Source organism: Rhodofomes roseus (genome assembly GCF_022264815.1).
Source record: "Rhodofomes roseus strain CIRM-BRFM 1785 chromosome Unknown C8Q71scaffold_12, whole genome shotgun sequence".
Taxonomy (NCBI): domain Eukaryota; kingdom Fungi; phylum Basidiomycota; class Agaricomycetes; order Polyporales; family Fomitopsidaceae; genus Rhodofomes; species Rhodofomes roseus.
In genome coordinates this window covers 814,671-835,405 of record NW_025952968.1, presented here as the reverse complement: position 1 = coordinate 835,405, position 20,735 = coordinate 814,671, and the positions used below count along the sequence as shown (strand labels likewise).

At 53.8% G+C, this 20,735-nt stretch overlaps 7 protein-coding genes across 7 annotated transcripts; 6 read left to right on the top strand and 1 right to left on the bottom strand.

Moving 5' to 3' along the window:
- The first annotated feature begins 935 nt into the window (after window positions 1–935).
- C8Q71DRAFT_763703 (uncharacterized protein) lies at window positions 936–4,060 on the top strand. Its single transcript, XM_047924015.1, has 12 exons — window positions 936–1,175; window positions 1,240–1,307; window positions 1,363–2,058; window positions 2,111–2,247; window positions 2,300–2,401; window positions 2,457–2,511; window positions 2,571–2,744; window positions 2,798–3,013; window positions 3,070–3,093; window positions 3,143–3,377; window positions 3,428–3,976; window positions 4,029–4,060. The coding sequence occupies exons 2-11, from the start codon at window positions 1,245–1,247 to the stop codon at window positions 3,802–3,804; spliced, it is 2,079 nt and encodes a 692-aa protein (XP_047778221.1). The 5' UTR covers window positions 936–1,175; window positions 1,240–1,244; the 3' UTR covers window positions 3,805–3,976; window positions 4,029–4,060.
- On the bottom strand, window positions 3,981–9,132 carry C8Q71DRAFT_836711 (kinase). The gene is made up of 6 exons (XM_047926451.1): window positions 9,050–9,132; window positions 7,082–8,982; window positions 6,763–7,029; window positions 5,040–6,706; window positions 4,688–4,985; window positions 3,981–4,638 (listed from the first exon to the last, which is right to left on the bottom strand). The coding sequence occupies exons 2-6, from the start codon at window positions 8,692–8,694 to the stop codon at window positions 4,227–4,229; spliced, it is 4,257 nt and encodes a 1,418-aa protein (XP_047778220.1). The 5' UTR covers window positions 8,695–8,982; window positions 9,050–9,132; the 3' UTR covers window positions 3,981–4,226.
- Window positions 8,965–10,962, top strand: C8Q71DRAFT_858680 (developmentally regulated GTP-binding protein; the record flags this gene model as incomplete). Its single annotated transcript, XM_047927543.1, has 15 exons — window positions 8,965–8,982; window positions 9,050–9,065; window positions 9,118–9,132; window positions 9,185–9,198; window positions 9,252–9,413; window positions 9,469–9,537; window positions 9,592–9,855; window positions 9,914–9,919; window positions 9,967–10,030; window positions 10,080–10,117; window positions 10,168–10,228; window positions 10,278–10,374; window positions 10,434–10,557; window positions 10,818–10,896; window positions 10,949–10,962. 15 exons carry the CDS (start codon window positions 8,965–8,967, stop codon window positions 10,960–10,962), a joined length of 1,041 nt encoding a protein of 346 aa, XP_047778219.1.
- A 584-nt stretch (window positions 10,963–11,546) lies between these two features.
- On the top strand, window positions 11,547–13,073 carry C8Q71DRAFT_858679 (beta-lactamase-like protein; the record flags this gene model as incomplete). Its single annotated transcript, XM_047927542.1, has 7 exons — window positions 11,547–11,723; window positions 11,793–11,842; window positions 11,900–12,012; window positions 12,065–12,091; window positions 12,151–12,275; window positions 12,333–12,417; window positions 12,475–13,073. 7 exons carry the CDS (start codon window positions 11,547–11,549, stop codon window positions 13,071–13,073), a joined length of 1,176 nt encoding a protein of 391 aa, XP_047778218.1.
- Window positions 13,074–13,619: 546 nt separating this feature from the next.
- C8Q71DRAFT_858678 (MSF1-domain-containing protein) lies at window positions 13,620–14,475 on the top strand (the record flags this gene model as incomplete). Its single annotated transcript, XM_047927541.1, has 4 exons — window positions 13,620–13,651; window positions 13,714–14,031; window positions 14,091–14,199; window positions 14,263–14,475. 4 exons carry the CDS (start codon window positions 13,620–13,622, stop codon window positions 14,473–14,475), a joined length of 672 nt encoding a protein of 223 aa, XP_047778217.1.
- Window positions 14,476–14,746: 271 nt separating this feature from the next.
- On the top strand, window positions 14,747–18,890 carry C8Q71DRAFT_98857 (RIC1-domain-containing protein). The gene is made up of 18 exons (XM_047929236.1): window positions 14,747–14,992; window positions 15,044–15,151; window positions 15,211–15,395; window positions 15,448–15,599; window positions 15,658–15,806; window positions 15,870–16,093; window positions 16,153–16,389; window positions 16,438–16,474; window positions 16,523–16,577; window positions 16,635–16,699; window positions 16,746–16,862; window positions 16,912–17,145; window positions 17,199–17,463; window positions 17,517–17,602; window positions 17,656–17,905; window positions 17,954–18,048; window positions 18,099–18,428; window positions 18,480–18,890. Exons 1-18 carry the CDS (start codon window positions 14,843–14,845, stop codon window positions 18,747–18,749), a joined length of 3,009 nt encoding a protein of 1,002 aa, XP_047778216.1. The 5' UTR covers window positions 14,747–14,842; the 3' UTR covers window positions 18,750–18,890.
- Window positions 18,891–18,982: 92 nt separating this feature from the next.
- On the top strand, window positions 18,983–20,573 carry C8Q71DRAFT_908232 (Clavaminate synthase-like protein; the record flags this gene model as incomplete). Its single annotated transcript, XM_047928987.1, has 9 exons — window positions 18,983–19,157; window positions 19,213–19,378; window positions 19,439–19,460; window positions 19,514–19,535; window positions 19,594–19,695; window positions 19,749–19,809; window positions 19,863–19,912; window positions 19,974–20,161; window positions 20,214–20,573. The coding sequence occupies 9 exons, from the start codon at window positions 18,983–18,985 to the stop codon at window positions 20,571–20,573; spliced, it is 1,146 nt and encodes a 381-aa protein (XP_047778215.1).
- Window positions 20,574–20,735: the final 162 nt, after the last annotated feature.

The window sequence follows — 20,735 nt, the reverse complement described above, 5'->3', positions numbered from 1 at the left end:
ACTGACACTTGGCTGCAACGGTGGCTGTGTCTGTCGAGTCTGTAATAAATTAAATGATAGAGCAACAGAAAGCCTAGTCTCCGTTGCATACCATGATCATAGCCGGCAAGCCAGAAAGCCCGTGCCTCGTCGTGAACGCTGCGCCGGCCGCAGATTGCTGCAGTGTCGGTGGGCGGTGTTGTGAGTGTCAGCGCGTTCTGACCAGGTCTGACCTTGGTCTGATCCTTTTATGTACGAAGTTGCCAGTGCGGCACGGCGCGCGTGTGGCGGAACCGCGATGGGCGCTTAGTCGAGAACGCACTAAGTAACGAAGGAGGTTACCCGACAGGCAACTCGCATCTTCGCCCTATGGCAACGACGATCCACAACCTGGGTGAAACCGTCGTTGGAAGACATCCTAGCAGTCGGTCGAGGATCATACCCGAGATCGCCCACGGAGAAACCACAAGAAGCTCTGGGCCGACTTTGGCGGATCACTGTCTCGGAGACCGCGTACCTGGCATGGAAGCTACGATGTGAGAGGGTCATAGGTCACGCCGAAACGCCCGGCTGGCAACACTCACGGAGGTCAATCACAAGCCGCTGGTACGCGGCGATCAACAGACGGCTGCAGCTTGACCTTGTGGCCACGAAGAAGAGCTTTGGTCACCTAGCACAGTCAAGGCTACTGGTGCTGTCCACGTGGACAAAGTTGATTGGAGACGAACAAGGCCTACAAGACGACTGGACGAAAGTCCCTAGGTTTTTAGTGGGTATTGACCCGGGCATCTGCGAGATCGCTCTAGACCCCGGATGATAGAGTCCCACACTGGCTCCTAACGGAGCCGTGCGTAAAAGCATTTTTCCCTTGGATAAGCAACGGCGAGCCTGCTCGCCCGCTGGCTGGACTACGAGGGACAACCAATTGTTGTCTGCTCTAGTCTATATAGCCCTCCAAAAAAAAAAAAAAAAAAAAAAAAAAAAAAAAAAAAAAAAAAAACTCGCATCTTCGAGTGTTCCCTCCACGCTCTCCGCCTCCTTCACCCCGTCTCTCCCTTTCTTCCCCACGCTCTTTCACTTCCCTGGCCTGGGAGTTCGGCTGGACCGTTGTGCGACTGTCCACTAATCGTCTCTGCTGTGCTGTGGCTGGGTTCGCGCATTTCTTTGTGTCTTCGGTTTGCAACTTCGATAGCTGTGTGAGCAGGGACTTTCCTCGATTTCTCCGGACCGTATGTTGACATGTATGTAATGTCTATTTAGTCACAATGCGTATGAATTTTCAGCGTGCTTGGGCCCATGTCCCTCTTTCTGCCCAATTGGCTCTCCTGGTGCGTTCTATTGTCAATAGACCTCGTCGTAGTAATCTCAATGTTTGCGCTATAGTGGGAGCGTATTACATTGTCTAAGCTTACGACCTTCTACTTCGTCTTCTCGGTCCTCCATTTTGCCATCCAACTCGGCCTCCAGATTGAAGCATTCGCCATCAACGCTAACGCGGCATCGTTCTTGGGTGGCCTTGTCAGCCAGGGAAACGCGACTCAGGACGGTTTCACAGTATGGGATGGTGCTCTGCGCATGTGTACGGCCGCGCCTGAGTCCCTGAGTGCGGAGTCTTGCGAGATCCTTTGGCAGCCAACCTCCATGACTGGAAACAGCAGCGTCGATCTCACCAATGCAAACGTGACGTCCGCCGTCTCTAGCTCCATTGTCTCGACTGCCTCCTCTGCATCCGCATCTTCAGCTGCGTCGACAACTTTGCTGTCATCATCGACTGTATCCTCCAGCAGTAGCGCCGCCCTCTCAAGTTCTTCCTCTTCGATGGTCCTCACTTCGGCTATCTCCACGTCCCTCAAGTACGCCTTGTCTACAGCAGTCACGTCTAGCACTTCCCTGCCCTCGGCCTCAACAAAAGCGTCAGTGCTCAACTCTACATCCTCCGCTACGCGGACTGTCACGGTGACGCACGCGACGTCATCTTCGGCAACGCCTTCTTCGACGTCGGAAGTCTCCTCCACGGACGAGGAAGTTGAGTATGACGAAAAGGACGTTGAGGATGAGGATGAGGATGAGGATGATGAGGTGCGTAACTGAAGCAAATGACGGAAGTCGGATCATGAAACTAGGTCTGCAGCATCATCACCGTCGCTCGATCTCCTCCCAACCCGTAGTCGTTAACGGACAACATGAATTGAAGTTCAGCGGTGACGGGTTCAATGACGTGACATTGAGCTACACATGCTTGACTGTGCTGAATTGGCCTCTATCACAGTGAGTCGAGCCTTCGCTTTCATCGTAGTGACAGTGCCTGATGGAGCATTAGGTTGGATAACACCAAGCGCGAGGATATCACCTTCATCATGTTCCAGTTCTGGTTACTGGCGATGTCCCTTGTTGCCCTCCTCAACGAGTCGATCCCGCACATGTACGTTGTTCACGACTGGCTGGTGATCTCACTCTGATCCGCCCCAACTGCTCAGAATTGCAACTCTGCTGATGCATGTTGCCGCCTCAGCTTGGGGAGGCTTCCAAATCGTGCGTCTCACGCTGCGCGATCTGTCAGTCCATTGTCATTTAATTTTGTTCATTATCAGTACGACACGGCGCTATTCCATAGTGAATTCTCGCAGCTGGCTACCAACGGTGCTTGTCATGTGAACCTGTTGCCGACGTATTGGGACCAGCGGGCCGACGTTGAAATACCCAGCCTTGCACTCAACGGCGTAGCTTTGATCGTATCTGCCGTGCTCTCCTGGAGGCTGATCAAGGTAAAGACACACTTATCTTGCAAGCCCTTCGCCTAATGGCCGGCTTTGTATAGTCATTCGGATGGCAGACGTTCAAACGTGTCGGAGCGTCCCGCACCATCAACCGGATCTACAATGTTGTACTGCTGCTCTCCATCTCTATTCAAGTCGCGCTGTTCTTTATCGCCGTAACCGCGGGTCTGTGGATCGACCAGCTCATCAACGGTTATATCGCCTGTCACACGGACCACGCCCTTGCGTTCAAGGTTGTAGACGTTGTGGTACTTGCGGTATGTTGATTGGTTTATGTATGAGCTGTCATTGACTGATACGTTTCGACGCGTAGATCTTGGTGCCTTGGCTCGGCTTGGTTCGTGACAGTTCATAGGAGTCAACGTCGATGACTAATTCGACTGCAGGGCTGGGTCTCCGTGCGGCGGGAAAAGAGACTTCCCATGCTAGCTTTCCTTCTCTTAGCTGTCGTTTACCTCGCTGGATGGGGTTCTATGTTCGCGGCCGCCACTTTCCGCTGGACCTTCGTACAGTGGCGGTTCTTCAGTATCATGGCATCAGCTTCTGTCCTTTTGGCGGTAGTGACGCTTGTATTGGGCATCATATGCCGCGTCAACTTCGGCAAGGGCCTTCCGCGATACTGTGGGTACGGTCCTACATCATTTGCGGTCCTACTGACGTTCGTTTTGCAGTAAACGCTGAGGAGCCATTGTCAGACGGCGACGACTTCCTTCCCACTGCTGTGGAGACCAAAGCTGGGAAGGACGTCGAGAAGGTCGAGTTCCCTTCGACTAACACGCTTGTTCCGACTTACATGGGCTCCTATCCGGATCAAGTAGAGCCCAGTGCAAGAGCCATGGGCCCACGCTTCTTCAATTCTTCGGTGCAACCCTTCGAGTCGCAGCCGGACCCTCCGCCCATGTACGGCGCGTACGGGTCGGGTTCGCCCATGTCCTCCAAGACCGCCGTGGGCGAGACACATAGTCTCAAGCGCACCCCGACCAACAGCAGCAATGCGTCGAGTGGGAGCAACAACAGCACACGGTCAAAGCGTTGGGTTATCGAGTGATTCTTCTTTCACGCGTCACGACTGTTTCTTGACCATACAGCCACGGGTGGTCTGTATCTTAGTACGTTTGCGTTGTAGACTATTGTACGTTCTGCGCGATACTGGCTTAGCTTGCGATAGCCCATTTGGGTTCGACGTCTACTTGTCTGCGCCCGGCCGGATGCACATCTGGGTAAGTGATGAAACGACTAATAGCTTCCACGAACGACATCGAGGTATCATAGAATGTGCGCATCTCGACCGCATGGGCCCTACGGATGAATTAAAATATTGCCATGCAAGGCGATGCATTTACTTGTATTCGTCTATCCCTGAATAAGTAGATTGCGGTACTCTATCGAACCAAGCAGAGAATTTCTTGTATACAGACAGTGTCAGCGAATGTCAGAAACTAGGCTACAATCAATCCAGCACGTCGAATATTACAAGTCCTCTGTAGGAATATCAGACAACCCAGGGAAGCTCCCATTCGAGCCAGAGAAACCACTGTTGGCTGTTGCGACGGGTGATAGACTCGGCGAAGCAGACTTGATGGTCTCTACCTCCTTCTCCTGAATGATGGCAGCTTGCCGGGCGACCGAGGCGTTGGCATACGATGGGTCGGAAGGCATGTCGACAGGCGGGCTCGTAGCAAGCTCTGCCTCCTCGTAGCTCTGGAGTGCGGCACGGAAGTCGAGCATCCATGGGTGCTCCATTAGCTCGAGAGCCGTAGGGCGCTGCAGCGGGTCGATGGTGAGGCACTGACGGATGAAGTCGATTCCCATGTTACTCAGTTGTTCGGGCTCAGGAAGGGGAGGGTGCTGTGTCGCTACGCCTATATGGAACATGATCGCCCTGTGAAGGTTTGAGCGCGGGACGGGCAATCAACCATCGTACAGCTTACCATTCGTTGTCAAGATTGGACCAAGGTTTGTGACCAGTTGCGCACTCGAGAACAACGCATCCTAATGACCAGATATCCATGGCCCCTTGCTTACCACGGGAACTATTCCTGATGACCTCCGGGGACATGTACATGGGCGTCCCCGTCAGACTGTTATTTACTCCAGTTCCGACGCTACCATTCGTAGCAGCATCTGAGGATCGTCGTGAGCGTTGTATAGAACGCTGGTTCTTGGCAAGGATTTTCGCGGCCCCGAAGTCCACGAACTTGATGACGCCCATGTGATCAAGGAGGATGTCTAGAAAGCGGTGAGCGCTAGAACTCACCGCACAACGTGAAACGGCCAACTCACTGTCTGGCTTGATGTCTCGGTGTACAATTCCTTTGGAGTGCAGATATGCCAGGCCCTCCAGCATCTGCAAGGTGTAGATCTGGAGAATCCCGTCATCCTCGATCCGTCCATGCTCTAGTAAGGCAGCCAAGCTACCGCCTTGGCAGTACTCCTCGAATATGAAGACCTTGTCACGATGCACCTCGATACCATAGTACTCGACGATGTTCGGATGATGGAGCATCTCCATGACGTTGAGTTCGTCCTTGATTTGGGAGTAGAGGGTGGGAAGCCCAGCGTATTCTTGGAACTTGATCTCTTTCACTGCCATGAGAGAGCCGGAGTCAAGATTCACAGCGAGGTAGACCGATCCGAAGGAACCAGCGCCAATGAAACGTCCCTGCTGCCACCGAAGGGACACGTTGGATGCTGATCCTGCCAAGAACACCAGAGAACGGTCGACCAACTTCTCCTCGTCCAGCACGCGACCGACGGTGTGCTGCTCGATGCCAACCCGGGCACGCAGATCCTCCAGATCTCGCACCGCTTGAGTGGATTTCTCCCAGAACGTCCGGATGATAGGATCGGTGTATGCGTAAGCCGTCTCGTCTTTCTTCTGCGGAACGTCCAGCAGGTCATCCTCATCCTGGCGATTGCTGGCGGCTTGTTGACGCAAGAGCTCTTCCTGCCTCTCCTTCTCTCTCTTTGCCTCGAGGCTGGAGCGCGCACCGAGGATATCGAAGTGGCTGATAAGCAAAGTCATGCAGCTGGCGACTTTCTGTCGAAGCATTTCGAATTGTTCCTCGGGTAGCTGCAGGATGTTGTTGCGCCGTGTGCGGTGGAGCGTAAACTGCAGCGCAGTGACTGCCCACCGGAAGGTCTTCCGATCGTTGGGGTCGCAGTCGTCGCAGATGAAGGAGACCCAGGAAATAGCGAGCTTGATCAAGAGGCGATTGAACTTGAGCATCGTAGTACGATCCATGTGCTTCTGAACGTGCGTCCCATGTTCGGCTGCGAAGCCGAACCAATTCTCCAGCAACTCCTGGTAACCCGTGGCGGATTGCAAAGCAGTCCGTACATACTGTACGGAGTTTACGATCGACTCGGCCAGCTTGTTGTTCGCCCGGCTGATCTTACGCAGTTCCCGGTTGACCAGTGGGAGATGCGCCTGGGCCTCCACGAGGCACGTTAACGGAGGTAGAGGCGACTCCAGTGGCTCGCCTTCTTCGTCAATGGGCAGAAACAACTCCGTGAAACGGTCCTTTGCCGTAGCCAATCGATGCTGGGGCCCATCGGCTATGAGGCGCACTCGATTGTCCTTGAGGTCGAGATCCCATTTCGGGATGGGGAGCATCAGGACCATCCCGTTCCAGACGAATCGTACCCGGGGCGACAAGACCAGGAGGTACGAGACGTCCTCGTCATCCTCTTGTTCATGATCACCGATATCCATCATCCAGGTCGACTCATCGACCTCGTTGACGTGGAAGGCCTCTATCAGTATCCTACGGACGGCTTCTGGGCGATCCCGGAGGGTATGCGGTGCGACAATGTACGTCCCATCCTCTTCGAAGCTATGGGTGTACACCAGGAAATGATCCGTCTCGACGAGCAACGCTATGAATGTGTCTATAGGTACGTCTTCAAGGTCGTATTCCGCAGAGTTGCTGAATCGCTGCGTGAGGACTCTGTGATTGTTGTACGTTAGCATCGTGGATAATGAGGATAACAATAAGTCCCTAACCGTGCTAGCCTCTGCAGCTTTCGATGGCGCTGTTTGACACCGTCGAGAACTTTCCCGTACCAGCTGACGCGCTGCTCGTCGGACATCCCTTTGTTGGATGTAGGGTTCATGTGAGCCTCGAATGTGGAGGGGGTAGACCCGTTCGGCAAGGATTGAGGCTTGGCGTCACGGATGGTAGGTGTCTGCGACGGCTCGCTGGCTATGGGGATACGGATCTGCGTATCGAAGTAGTTGGTGACGCGAACCATGAGTTTGTTGGTGAGTGCGCTGTTGAGATACGTCAAACTCTGACCCACTGGCTTACAACTGCGCGACGTACCACAACTGTTCTGCAACGAGTGAGGCGCCGCTCGGAATGGTCAAGCTAACGTCGTTGAAGGTCGCCCATTGCGCTTCGATGACATCCGTCTCCTTGAAGTAGATGCCCTTCGTACCGCTCTTCAGTTTCCAGTGGATGAGCTTGAAGAAGAACGTCAGGGCTTCCAAGATAACGGAGTCGTAGTCATCGCTGATACACGGCGGGAGCTTCCAATTCCCTCCGGGATCCGGTATGAGGAACGCTTCGTACTGCCTCTTCAAGGTACACGCGAAGCCGATCTTCACTTTTAGATCCTCCGTCATTTGGTCAATGATCAGCACATCCGGGTTTTTCAGCTTCTGCGCATAGTCCAGACGCACGCGCAACACCGCCTGAGCGAGGTTGGTTAGGAATGAGACGAGGGGAACAAGTTCCGTCTCGAAGGAAGGTAGGTTCATCTCTCGGAACATGGGGGCTAGGTTGACATGAGCGTCGCGCGTAGTACCAACAAGAGCGTGAATGGTAGTCATGGACCCCTTCTCGAACTGCCTCTGGATGGATTCCTCCTTTAGTAAACGATCAACAAACGTGGTCCCGTGGGCAGGTTCACCCTGTCCCCTGCTAGGAGGGAACGTGGTGGAGGGAGTGGACGTGGGTTGAGTGACATCCAGATTTTCGCTGCCTGTCCATTTGCGCATGACGCTCAGAAGTTGACGAAGGGAGGTTATGACGGTGGACCAGGTATTAAGGGTATCACAGCGCACTTGGAACTTGGCCTCTCCAGCGGATGGGTGGTCCTGGTGGAAGACCCGTAAACTTGGGTATAGGGAGTGGGCGACATCGAGGCGATGAAGGAGAGCATTGACTTGGCCGAGAGCATGTGTAGCGGGAGATTCGGTGGATTCTGGTGGAAGGTCGTCGACTCGGAAGGCAAGGATCTCCTTGATGACCGTGTCAACAGTCCGTAGACGTCGCTCTTCCAGCCTCCTGCGTTCCTCTTCAACTGTCCTTCCGTGAACCTTGGCTCGGATACCAAGCCAGAGGTTCGCGCGTAGGTTGTTCTCCTCCTCTGAGGACGAATTGAGAGTACCGGCGATCCGCGTGTTCTCCGACTTCAGTACCTCGCCTTCCAGAACAGAGGCCAGCATAGTTTGCCATTCCAACCTCTCTCGATCCTCCAGACTTTCCGGCTCAATGGGCTCGGCATCCAGCATAAGAGAGGACAGGCGATCTGCCTCACCGCCTCCTACACTGACTATCCTAGTTTCTTCATCGTCACTGTCTCCCGCATCGACCAACTGCCCCAAGCCGCGTTGGTAGTAGTGACTGTCGGGGTCGTTGCGGGGATCGTCGTCTATGCTTTGCCCGGACCTGTAACGCCGCACGAACTGGGTGTAGATGTTAGGGTACACAGGTTTCGGAGGCCCATTCGACGACGAGGCCACGGGAGTGTTCGGGACGAGAGGTCCTGGGGAGAATGTACTTCTCTGCCGGGCTTTTGACCGCCTGGAGTTTAGGGAACCCATAGACGTTGGCGGCGTCTGCTGCGCCCTGGCCGAGGACCAGCTGCCCTCCCGTTCGTCATCGGCATCGTCCTCAGGATGCGTATAGAGGGTCGGCTGGTGTCGCTTCATCGAGATGAGAGTGCAGAGCGCGGACGGGTAGGCGCAGACCGACTGCCTGGGCTGAACGGAAAGCGCGCGCTGCGAGACCTGCCTCTTTCATCATTTCCGACGTCAGACGCCCATAACCCGGGCGCTTACACACCCATCATCTATAGCTTCAGCTTGGCTTCAGCCACTGCTTCAAGTCTTCCGAGTTACTCGCAGAACAGGTCGGACTGCCCTTCACCGGTTGCGTACAGCATCGAAACTTTCATCGTATCATAGGAGACCTTTGCCAAGATGGGTGTCGTTGAGAAGGTATGTGGTCATTGACGGGCTGGGTCGGCGCGGTTGAATACAGACCAGTGTCGTACATCATATTCAGATCAAGGAGATAGAGGGTACGTGGCCGTCACGGCATTCAAGGATGCACATATGTAATACTGAGTATAGATGAGATGGCGCGAAGTCAGTACAAACACCCCCCGGCTTCCCTACGTACTGATACACCTTCGAACAGCGCAGAAGAACAAGGTTCGATAACCACTTTGTACTGCAAGGCACAGACGCATCTCACATCTTATCAGGCTACCGAATACCATCTCGGACTGCTCAAGGCCAAACTTGCGCGCTACCGAGCGCAACTGCTCGAACCAGCGACGAAGTCCGGCGGGCCAGGCACTGGGTTCGATGTCCAGAAATCTGGAGATGCGCGAGTAGCATTGATTGGGTTTCCTTCGGTCGGGAAGGTACCGTAGTCGCGTATCCATTTTTCAGGTCAGAGGAGGCTGACAGACGATGTAGTCGACTCTCTTGAGCAAATGTACCCATACCGTCTCCGAGTCTGCATCGTACGAGTTCACAACACTCACCGTTCGTGCTACCTCCGCCTATGACATCCTAGCGTCCTGTTCATCTCTTTCTTAGGCTATTCCCGGTGTCATCGAGCATCAGGGCGCGCGTATACAGCTGCTCGATTTGCCTGGTATTGTCGAAGGTGCAAGTCAAGGTCGAGGCCGAGGCCGGCAGGTCGTCTCGACAGCAAAGACCGCTGATTTGATAGTCATCATGCTGGATGCTACCAAATCAGAGGAACAGCGTCGCCTGCTGGAGATTGAATTGGACGCCGTTGGCATTCGGCTCAACAAGCGAAAACCTGACATCGTGTTCAAGCGCAAAACGACCGGCGGAGTGAGTCTGCTCATACCTCAGTATGATTTTGCCCTAAACGTTCACTTATTCTGGTCAGATCACAGTATGTGTTGCACGCCTGTCAACTCATTCGACGTCTCACATCAACAGATCAACAATACAGTGAAGCTCACCAAGACCGATGAGAGGACAATCCGTACTATTCTTGCGGGCTGTGCGTGGTCCAATTCTCGCGTCAGACGTCGTCAACTGAGGCTGAATAGATAAGCTTCATAACTGCGATGTCATGATCCGGGAAGACGTGAGCATGCTAGCGCCTTCGTGCATTCAAACTGCTTATGGTCGTGTCAGATCACCACTGACGAATTCATCGACGTCCTAATTGGCAACCGCAAATACATACCCTGTCTCTGTAAGTGTATGTCTGTTCTCGGCTGCGACCTCTTACTGAACGGATCCAGACGTGTATAACAAGATTGACGCCATTAGTCTCGAGCAGGTGGCCAAGCTTGCGCATGAGGACCATACAGTGGTCATCAGCTGCGAAATGAACTTGAAGTACGTGCATCCACGTATTGACAATGAAACTATTCACGAATGTTGTCCCGCAACGTCAGCTTGGACTATCTGATTGAACGGATGTGGGATGACCTCGGTCTCGTGAAGGTATACACGAAGAAACGCGGCGCACACCCCGATCTAGCGGATCCTGTATGTCTGCGCAAGGGCGCCACAGTGGAGGTGAGTACAGCCATCGGCGATCGTGCGCGCTGGCGAAGTTAACAAATTGACCGCGATAGGACGTTTGTAACGGCATCCATCGGTCACTGGCCACTAATCTCCGATACGCTCTTGTCTGGTGAGTAATGTAAACGCTGATATCGTCCATTCGTATTGCCTGACAGCGCCTGCAGGGTGAGTTTCAAGTGCCGTCGCATTTGACTAGTCGGCTGGACGACACTAATCGGGAGCTGTACACGTTTACTGATCTATTCGTGCAGGGCAAGTCGTCGAAGTTCAACCCCCACGCACAGAAAGTCGGGCTCAATCATGTCATGCAAGACGAAGACGTCGTGTCAAGTACGTGCGCCAGCCGTGTACTAGCGCAGACGACCTGACCAATGCTGTACAGTCTTCACCAAATAAACTGCGAAGTTTTCGGGGAAGAGCCGCCTTGTATCGATTCACTAGCGCTGTATCCGAGACACCGAACATCTATCAGTTGTATCTCTGCCACGACTCTGTATTTCATCTACCCTTTTTGTCGCTGTACCCTGCGGTGGCACACTAGAAGGCAGAATGTCCACGTTGCCATGACATAGATACGATACCGTGAGGCCCGAATCGCGCCGTAACGCCACTGTAAGGAGCCGTCTGAGTCGGCCATGAACGGTTTGCGACGTCGCGCGGACGCACGTGGTGGATATGATGCATGCAGGCTGTATACCGCGGGGCGCCTGCTCAGCGCTGCCGGACCCATTCCGTCGTCTTTCATGATGTGCACCGAAGTCGTAATTCACGCTTTCCATCGGCCGGCTGTCGTATATAAGGCCACCGGGACACTGCGCCCTGCTCTACCTGCTTTCTCTTGGGGAATCGGTATCGTGTGATATTGCGTCGGACTTGTTCCACTTCGTTGCCGAACGCTGTGGAACGCTTGCTCCCTATCCCGACGGACGTCTTTGTCGCCACTACTCTCTCTTCACTCTGACAACCTACACACGGACAACATGCATTTAACCAATGGCGACAACAAGGATGAAGGCACACCTGTAGAGCTCATTTTCATGGGCACCGGGACGTCTTCTTGCGTGCCGCACGTCGACTGCCTGACTCGTCCTCCGGAAGCAGTGCCCTGCCGAACTTGCCTCTCTACTCTCACTCCGGAGGGTAAAAAGAATGCAAGGGTGAGTTGGACATACTTTCATCGTCTTCCACAAACTGATCAGGTCGCTGGCTGTGCTCCTTGGCACTAGCGCAACACATCCGCGGTGGTGCGGATGCGGGGCGCCCACTCAGAGAACGTGTACGTCTAGTCATCCCGATGATGTCCCTGATGCATTCATTGATCTCAGGAATTTAGCACAATCCTCATTGACTGTGGCAAAAGCTTCCAATCAGCCGCGGTGGATTGGTTCCCTAAGTATGGGCTACGCCGTATAGATGCTGTTCTCATCACCCATGCGCATGCTGATGGTACGTTCCCATCTCCATTCATACCCTTGTATCCATGTCAACTTCTTGTTAGCCATGAATGGCTTGGATGACCTGAGAGGTTAGTGGACACGCATTGCATTCGGTGGTCATACCGGACTGACTTTTGCCGTGTTGTAGGATGGACTTTACGCGCCGCGATCCAGCCCCACATAGATCTCTACGTGTCTATGAATACATTCAAGGAAGTTCAACGTGCCTTTCCGTATCTTATTTCCAAAGAGTATGCTTCCGGTGGCGGAGATGTGAGTGTTTGTCCGACATACCCGCCCACGAATGCACTAACGCACACGTAAACAAAGGTACCCGAGTTCAAGTGGCACATCATAGAAGAAGGCGTCCCATTCGAGATCGGAGACACTGGCATTCAGATAACTCCGTTTGCAGGTATGTGATGCCTGAAAATGCGCCTCGCTACTTATTGGCTAACGTGGTGAACAACAGTGCAACATGGCCGTATATTCACGCCTCCACCCCCGGTTGAGATGCCCATTACGCCTCATTCAATGTCTCCGGCATCGACCGCTGCCTCGTCGCCCAACGTCCCCGGAACACCAATCCATACTGCAGACCTTCCCGCGTCGCCGCTTACCGACGCCATACAACCCTACCTTTGCCTCGGCTTCATGATCCAAGATGCTATTACCTACATCTCCGACGTCTCGTATATCCCAGAGCACGTATGGACGATGTTCGAGTCTCGAGGGAAGGTGCCTCCCGTCTTCGTCCTGGATTGCCTGCGCATACTGTCCCACACGTCGCACTATGGGATCGAGGATTCTGTCCGGACGGCGAGACGGATGAAGGCAAAGCGGACGTATCTGCTCGGGTTCAGCCATGATCTGCAGCATGACGATTGGGTCACAATTGCAGAAGCCGCCGGCGGGGAGAATCACGAAGGGTCGAAGCTCGCCCTGATCGATGAACATAGACTGCGCGGCCTCCGCGAAGGGGATCCAGTCTGGGTCCGGCCCGCTTTTGACGGTTTACGAGTTTTCGTTTCTGGGGATGGTAGCGTTCGAGACGAGGGTTACTCACAGTAGAGCTACGGATGCTGACAGTGTGCGTCACAACATTTAGAGGTTCGAGCTTGGGTTCAAGGTCCAGACTGTATATACTATAGATACTGTACGTCTGATAATTGACTGCCGGTCGGTGGAGCCGAGACGTGAGGCCTGAGGCCTGAGGGCAAGGAAGTGAGTGCGTGAATTATTCGTCAGACATGAGAGAGGTGGTCGTTGGTGGATTCATTCAGGAGGACGGGTCCCGCCTGGGTGGTCCCAGATGACCCAAGCTCGTGTGCACGAAACCCTACGAAGCCCTGGGTTGTGGGGTCCGCGCTCCTGGCCGCTCCAGCTGATGTCCGTCAGGAGCCAGAGCGCGTCCGGCGAGCCTAATTTAGGATCACGTGTGTGCTTCTGCGGCCCAATGAGGAAGGTGGCATCTCTCACCAACCCGAGCGGATTCCTAAGTTCGAGGGTCATCTGCCGAGCGGGTGTCGCGGCTCTTATTCATCTCCATCTCTGCCCCACGTCTCCTAAGCTGTCTCATATAGCTCCTCTCAGGCTTTCCCGGGATCGTTAGCTACAATGAGGTTCTACTCGCAGTCCTTCTTGTACGAGTAAGTCCAGTGTGCAGCTTCGCGACGTACGTGGAGGACTGCAAGCTAACGTCACGGCACAGCGATCCCTGGTCCATCGTCTCATATGCGTTCTTCATGAGATACCCCAACCCCCTCGCCTCTCACATCCTCTCGTGCGACGTCATTTCTCGAACGTTCAACCCGTCGGGCACGCTGTCGACCACCCGTCTCATTCTCAAGAGCGGTGCACTGCCAAGATGGGCACCGAAGGGCATCGTATCGCGCGCAGAGTCGTGGGTTATTGAGGAGAGCGAAGTAGACCCAGCTGGTCGAGTTGTGCGCTGTATGACCAGGAACTTGGACCATGTGAAGGTCTTGCATGTGGAAGAGCGCATCGTCTTCCAGGCAGTAGATGACGGGTGAGCTTCTTCACGTATCGACGCTGCAAGGGCTGGTACTGATACCTGTCTGCGTCTAGCAAAACCCAACAGACCACCGAAGCCCGGTTTGTGTCGAACTTCGGATGGGGTTTGACCAAAAAGATCGAGACGCACGGACTGACGAAGTTCAAGGCCAACATACAGAGGGTACGTCCTTGCCGCCTCTCGGATGGCATGTTACAACAGCTTCTGATTTGTCGTGGCCTCCAGTCTCGTCAAGGCTTCTCGATGATCCTGGACCTTATCCGCCAGTCGCGTATGCAGCCCATGGCCATGGGCTCGTCTGACTCCTATACCCCATCCCGCTTCCTCTCCCCTTCTTCTGACGTTCGGGCCCCTGCTGACAAGGCAGAAGAGCGTCCGCTTGGGTTGAGGGGTGGTGGCTCGTGGCTGAGCCTGAGGTCCTGGCGGCGATCCTCGTAAAAGCTCGCATGGCAACGGTAGTAGTAAGTAGTAGTTAATATTGTCGCATCGCAGTACTTTATTGTTCCCGCTACGAACATTCTTTCGTTCGTCATTTGTACCATTAGGGTCCATAGCGCGCGTACGTAGGTCTTGCAGTCTGTGTATTTGTAGTGGTCGCATCGTCAATTGCATGCATATGTCATCACTCGCATTTGCCCCTGCCGCGTCCTGCTTACTGCTTGGCATAGGAGCAGCCTTTGCGAATGCGAGAGGGTGAGATTCGTGCAGAATGGCGGTTACCCACGACGTGCGTGTCGTACTGCAGCCGTCTCTGGCTTGCCAGTGACCTCATCAGTCATATTACGCGAGTCTATGTTTGAGCACCATGTACTTCCCCAGCTCTGCCGCGAGGCAGTTGTCCACAGCGCCAGCTCTTCCCGCTGCCAGTGAGCCAGTCATCTGTCTGTCGCCGAGTCCCCGCAAGAGTCTCTTCTGTACCCTGACCAAGAGCGGCGTGTCTGTATGGCGAGTCCGAGTAGGTCGCTTGGTGTCGTCCGGTGACCATCCGATGTCTGACTTCCCATAGCCTTCCGCGGTGCTGGCCCACCTGGCACGCACGCCGACATCATTGGTTGAGCATGGAGAGAATGTGTCCATGAGTTGGTCGCCGAATGGCAGGAACATTGTCATTCAGGTGCGTTCCCGCTTGTACGGACCCCATCACTATTGACGCATGAATGCCCTCTTGTGTAGACAGCGACCTCGTACCTCGTCATTGTCACGGTTGAGTACGACCCCGAGGAGACACCCTACCAGCCACCGCAGCTTGCACCAAGTGCACAGCGCCATTTCCTTCCGGGTCCAGGAGAGGCGCTGTCATTCCAGTCCATCAGACTTCATCTCGAAGGTGTAGTGCGGCTGGAGGGAACACTACTGAGGTGCGCTCCCTGCTTCATTCTGCGCCTCTTCCCACATATCCCCGTCTTGCAGCGTATTGCCTCGCAATGGGTACATCCTGTTCTCGACAAAGAGTCCGTCAACAGTGCAGCGCATCCCATGGCCTGGTGCGCAGGCTGCGGATGACCTGTATGCGACATGGTATTTGAACGACGAGGACTTCCCCTGGCTCGTAGATTCGGATGGTACGTGGGCGATACATCTCACACCGCTGTGTTGTGTCATATGACTATTACATTTCAGTATGCATCACGAAGATGCTCTACTCCAAGACCACTGGCATTGAAACTTGGGTGACGTCGGACGGCCGAGCATACCTCGTTCAGCTTGACTTGAGCGAAGAGGACCATGCTAGAGGCTCGCTGTCAAACGCTAGCCAAGACTCGCAACAGGTGCGAGTACTTGCGAGTATTGGGCTAGCTCGTGGGCGCTGACAGGTCGCCAATGACTTGTAGCCGCAAGGTAGGAGGAGCTCGCAAGACAGCACTCGCTCACATTCAGAAGCCCGGTGGCAGGGCACCTGCATACACAGCGTAGAGCCTCCACGCTGGGTCCAGAAACGCCGGAGACAGGATCCTAGCGATATGAAGGACGGCGAATACCCGTATCACGAACCGAGGCGGGCCATGACCGTTGCGATGAACACCCGCTTCTCTCTTATTGCCACCGGTACACATTGGTACGTTGGTCACTTATGGCACGCGCGTTTGAGCTAGGGCTAAAATTACGAATTGTCAGTGGAACTGTAGAGCTGACAGGGTTTCCATCTGAAGACGGTCCTCCTCCAAAGGCCCAAGCTCTTCAAATACCTGATATGTACGCCCGAGAGGGCACGGGACCTGTGTTCTCCTTGGAGTGGAGTTCCGATGGTTACGTCCTCGCTGTCGGTTGGGAGAAGGGCTGGGCGATCTGGAGCGTAGGCGGGCGATGTCTAGCTTGGGGCTTTGGAGTCGAGTATGAAGTCGATCCGGACAAGTCTGTGTGGTCACCTTGAGACGTAACATTGCTGACATAGATCCACAGATTCCAAGACTCGTTCATGTATGGAGTGACAGACTTGGTACGGTACTTCCTCGCTCTGCTGTGACATCCTCTGATTATGGCGCAGTTCTGGGCTCCAGGAAACTTCGAGCTCGTAGTACTGGCGAAACCTACTCCTGATAGTAAGTTGTGCGCTCAGCGTATCCTTTCCATCTCTTCAGACAGCTGACAATGCGAAGAGACTGACGGGCAATTATTCGTCATACCATTCGCCAAGAGTGCAACCACTGGACAGCATTCACCGGTATGTTGTTCGTCGAGGAAGCGAACCACAGATTGACTCTTTGTAGGACAATACGCAATATGCATTCCTCCAGATGGACGACCGGGTACTAGTTTATCGTGGCGCCGACCAACCTGACATGAGTGTGATCAACCCTGAGTCCGACGTCTGGCAACATGTCAAGGTACGTATGACGTACATATATGCATCTCGCGAGCTCAGGATCGTTTCAGATTCCTCATGCATACCTCTCGGCAAATTGGCCTATCCGCTACTCAGCACTAAGTGCAGATGGACGCCTTATCGCTGTCGCTGGACGACGTGGTCTCGCTCATTATAGCACTACATCTGGACGGTGGAAGCTATTTGCGGATGACCTTCAAGAGAACGCGTTCGCTGTGAAGGGCGGTCTACTTTGGTTTCACCACGTCTTGATCGCTGCCGTGGACGTAGCAAACTCGTATCAGGTGTGCTATCTTTCTCATAGATGCAGGATCGTGACGCTTACTGTCAAACGAAGATCCGGATGTATTCTCGTGATCTGGAGCTGAGCAACCAGAACGTGCTGCATCGGGAAATCCTCACCTCTCCCGTGGTTGTTCTCTCTCTCGTCGACAACTCGCTCCTTGTCTACACGGCAGACAATACGCTCTACCACTACCTGATCATTCCCACTTCAGACACCATCAAGCTTCACCAATGCGGCAGCATCAGCTTTGCCGGTGTTATATCCGTCCCCGGTGCCGTGAGGTCGCTGAGTTGGATGATACCGAGTGCCCAGAAACGTAAGAATGACTTGTCTCGTGGTCCCTTTCTTCATGCTGAACCTTTATGATAGAACTGGGAGACCCAGTAGATGATCTCGGCGTGGCGACAGTGTTGATGATCGTGGGCGGGAAGCTTGTCCTCCTTAGGCCTCGAAGGGTGAGTGGTGTGCTTGAGTCCTTCGATGATAGGTGGACTCATCTATTCGTCAGTCTGGTGACAACGAAGTCAGATACGACATGCATGTCCTGGCCGACAGAATCGAGTTCTGTTGGATCCACCTTCGTGGCATCGGCACTCTGGAGAACTCGTTATGGGGATACGATGGCCAAGGAATTCGACTGTGGCTGAACGCCTTAAACATTGAGTCTCCCAGCGAAGCGGGGGCGTCCGGCTCGCCTGGAGTTGCGCAGGAGAATGTGAAGGAGAGTCTCAACATACCTCTGCAATTCTATCCATTATGTGAGTCACCGCGCTACACCAAGACTTATGGTATTCACCGCGTTCCAGCTGTTCTTATGGATAAGGGAATCTTCATTGGTGTAGAGTACGAAGCAGCTACCAGAGCCAACCTTTCATTCACTATGTTCCGACAAGTCACTAGTGTACGTATCGCGTCGAAAGTGTTGCTCAATACTGACTTGCGTCATTGTAGTCGCACCTCTTCCTTCATCATGTCTTGCTCCACCACCTAGAGAACGGGCAGGTCAGAGAAGCCATCCTCTTCGCATCACATTATCAGCATCTGGTGTACTTCGCGCACGCGCTGGAGATGACATTGCATAATGTCGTCGAAAAAGATGCATCTGCCTTGCAAGAAGGGGATGGTTCTACTATGCGAGAGCACCTCCTGCCCGATACGATCGAGTTCCTAGACCATTTCGACGTCTGCTTGGACGTCGTGGTTGGGTGCGCGCGCAAGATCGAAATGACCAGATGGGCACGGCTGTTTGACGTAGTAGGCAATCCAAAGGATATGTTAGAGGTGAGTCTTCCTTTGTAACCGGACGAACATCTTGCTGAGTTCGTGCTCCAGTTGTGCCTGTCGTCCAACCGGCTGAAGACGGCAGGATCTTACTTGCTTGTCTTACATGGCCTTGACCAGTTGGATGCCGACGGAGTCGGCGGAGATGCTGTGCGACTTCTGAGGAGTGCTATCGCGGTCAAAGACTGGCAATTATGCCGAGAGATTCTGAGATTCCTACATTTCATTGACGAGACTGGTGGTGCTTTGCGAAAAGCACTCTCCGAGGCAAATGTCATTTCTGCGTCCAACGGTGCTTTTTCTGTCAACGGCATCCACTAGACCGCGCCTTAACCTTGTATTTTGTGTAATCCGACTGTATTGTACTCTACTGGGACCTCCATGTACAACGTTGAGTAGGATCGTAATCTAGCGGATCTAGATGCGATGTTTCCTGTCACGGGGAAGAACTATTTCGCGCTCTGCTGCTGGTACAGGACGTCCAACGGTGCTTATCAGCGTCCAGTACACAATTCTTGAAGTTCAACTGCAACCGCGGAGTCAGACCATACCAAATGCCTGCTCTGAAGCTCGCTACCCGTGCTACGACGAATGTCTGGAAATCTACACTGTCTAGACGCCTGGCCACAGTTGCAAGCGACAGTCCGATCACCTACACCTCGGAAGGCGCGGTCTCTATATCGTACCCCACTCTAGTGAACTCTCCATTGTCCCTTACCGCTTCCATTGGTGAGCACTGGTGAATATGCAGCGTTGATATGATGACGGAGACACATATTTCCAGCGAAGGCATTCGGCTCTGAGCCGGGCTGTCTAGGGATCGTTATTGTCCGTGATTTGCCACCAAACTATGTGACCGCAAGGGAAAGGTTACTCAAGCTCGCCTACCGTTTCGCGCATCTTGATCACCAAACGAGGGAGCGTTATGCAGATCCGCGGAGCAAATACAGGTGTGTCTTATACAGTATTGTACATCCCATCCTCACTCGTCCTCACCATGACATTCACAGCTTTGGATGGTCACATGGCAAGGTAAGGGACTATGACACCTGAAAGTACGATTGCCTTCTCATTTTGCTATACAGGAGGTCATGAACGGCAAACCCGGTACGTACGGAAGACAATGAGAACTCTCATGTGCAAAGGTTTGACGGCCTCGCTGTAGACACCCTGAAGGGATCATATTATGCGAATCCTATTGTAGACACCCCTAATGTGACCGCAGAACAACGTCAAGCATATCCGGAGTATTATGGAACAAACATATGTCAGTCCATTTTCGACATGTAAAGCCCACTACTGATCTTACCTGTGACTCAGGGCCTGCGAAAGACGTAGAAGGGATAGAAGGATTCGAGGATGCCTTCAAGACATTGGGCAGGTCAGAACTCAGTGCCACTGTGCGACGGTGGATCCTCATGAACTTGAGCATAGATTCGTGTTCAAGGTCGGCACAGAATTGGCGATCGCTTGTCAGCCTTTCGGTACGCAGCCCCTTGAGAGAGAGCGTCATTTACGAGGTACTGTACTGAGTACATGGCGCAGCTTCCGCGCACCTCACGAACACCTCCGTATCGCTGGGCGACCTGATTAGAACCTCTCAAACCACCAAAGCCCGTCTCCTCCACTACTTCGCGCCCCCCTCGGATGCTGAGCCTCCTTCGGAAGATGAGCCCATCGATAACTGGTGTGGCTTCCACATCGACCATTCACTTCTAACTGGATTATGTTCGGTAAGCCGTCCCCGTAAGTTCCGAGGTGCTCTGCGGCTTACCACCGATGCAGGCCATGTTCGTTCGCCCAGGCCCAGCGGGGGAGCCGGTCATCGTACAGAACCCCTCTCCCTCATCCGGTCTATACATCAGGACTCGCGGTGGTGATTTGACCAAAGTGTCCATTCCTTCGGAGTGTCTCGCTTTCCAGACTGGCGAGGCCCTAGAGCTCGCTACGGCAGGTAGCTTGCGTGCAACGCCCCATTGCGTACGGGTCGGTGCTGGCGCGGGGATGGAGGGTGTTTCCCGCGAAACGTTGGCACTCTTCATGCAACCAGACACGAACCAGCGCATCGCGACCTCGGAGACGTTCGGACAATTCAGCAAACGCGTGTTCGAGCGGCACTACGGGCAAGAGGTAGCTGTCGCATGACAATGATCCATCACCGGAGAGGGGGTTATGGATTACGAGGTCTATGCTACATGTTATCGTCAGGGAATTTGTAGGTATGACATTGGAACAATCCAAGGAGTTAGTCGCTGTAACGTAAGTGTACATGCAGGTGTACCATGAGTGTGACGTTGCCAGTGGGTA

What these genes read in the sequence shown, in the direction of transcription:
- C8Q71DRAFT_763703 (XM_047924015.1), top strand. Translation starts at nt 1,245, where the DNA reads ATGCGTATGAATTTTCAGCGTGCTTGGGCCCATGTCCCTCTTTCTGCC. An exon ending in CTGCCCAATTGGCTCTCCTG is followed by an intron (nt 1,308 to 1,362) that starts GTGCGTTCTATT and finishes TTTGCGCTATAG; the next exon opens with TGGGAGCGTATTACATTGTC. An exon ending in CTTGGGGAGGCTTCCAAATC is followed by an intron (nt 2,512 to 2,570) that starts GTGCGTCTCACG and finishes GTTCATTATCAG; the next exon opens with TACGACACGGCGCTATTCCA.
- C8Q71DRAFT_836711 (XM_047926451.1), bottom strand. Translation starts at nt 8,694, where the DNA reads ATGAAGCGACACCAGCCGACCCTCTATACGCATCCTGAGGACGATGCC. An exon ending in CCGAGACATCAAGCCAGACA is followed by an intron (nt 4,986 to 5,039) that starts GTGAGTTGGCCG and finishes ACCGCTTTCTAG; the next exon opens with ACATCCTCCTTGATCACATG. An exon ending in TCCAATCTTGACAACGAATG is followed by an intron (nt 4,639 to 4,687) that starts GTAAGCTGTACG and finishes AAACCTTCACAG; the next exon opens with GGCGATCATGTTCCATATAG.
- C8Q71DRAFT_98857 (XM_047929236.1), top strand. Translation starts at nt 14,843, where the DNA reads ATGTACTTCCCCAGCTCTGCCGCGAGGCAGTTGTCCACAGCGCCAGCT. An exon ending in CTGGCTCGTAGATTCGGATG is followed by an intron (nt 15,600 to 15,657) that starts GTACGTGGGCGA and finishes ATTACATTTCAG; the next exon opens with TATGCATCACGAAGATGCTC. An exon ending in TCCTCCTTAGGCCTCGAAGG is followed by an intron (nt 17,603 to 17,655) that starts GTGAGTGGTGTG and finishes TCTATTCGTCAG; the next exon opens with TCTGGTGACAACGAAGTCAG.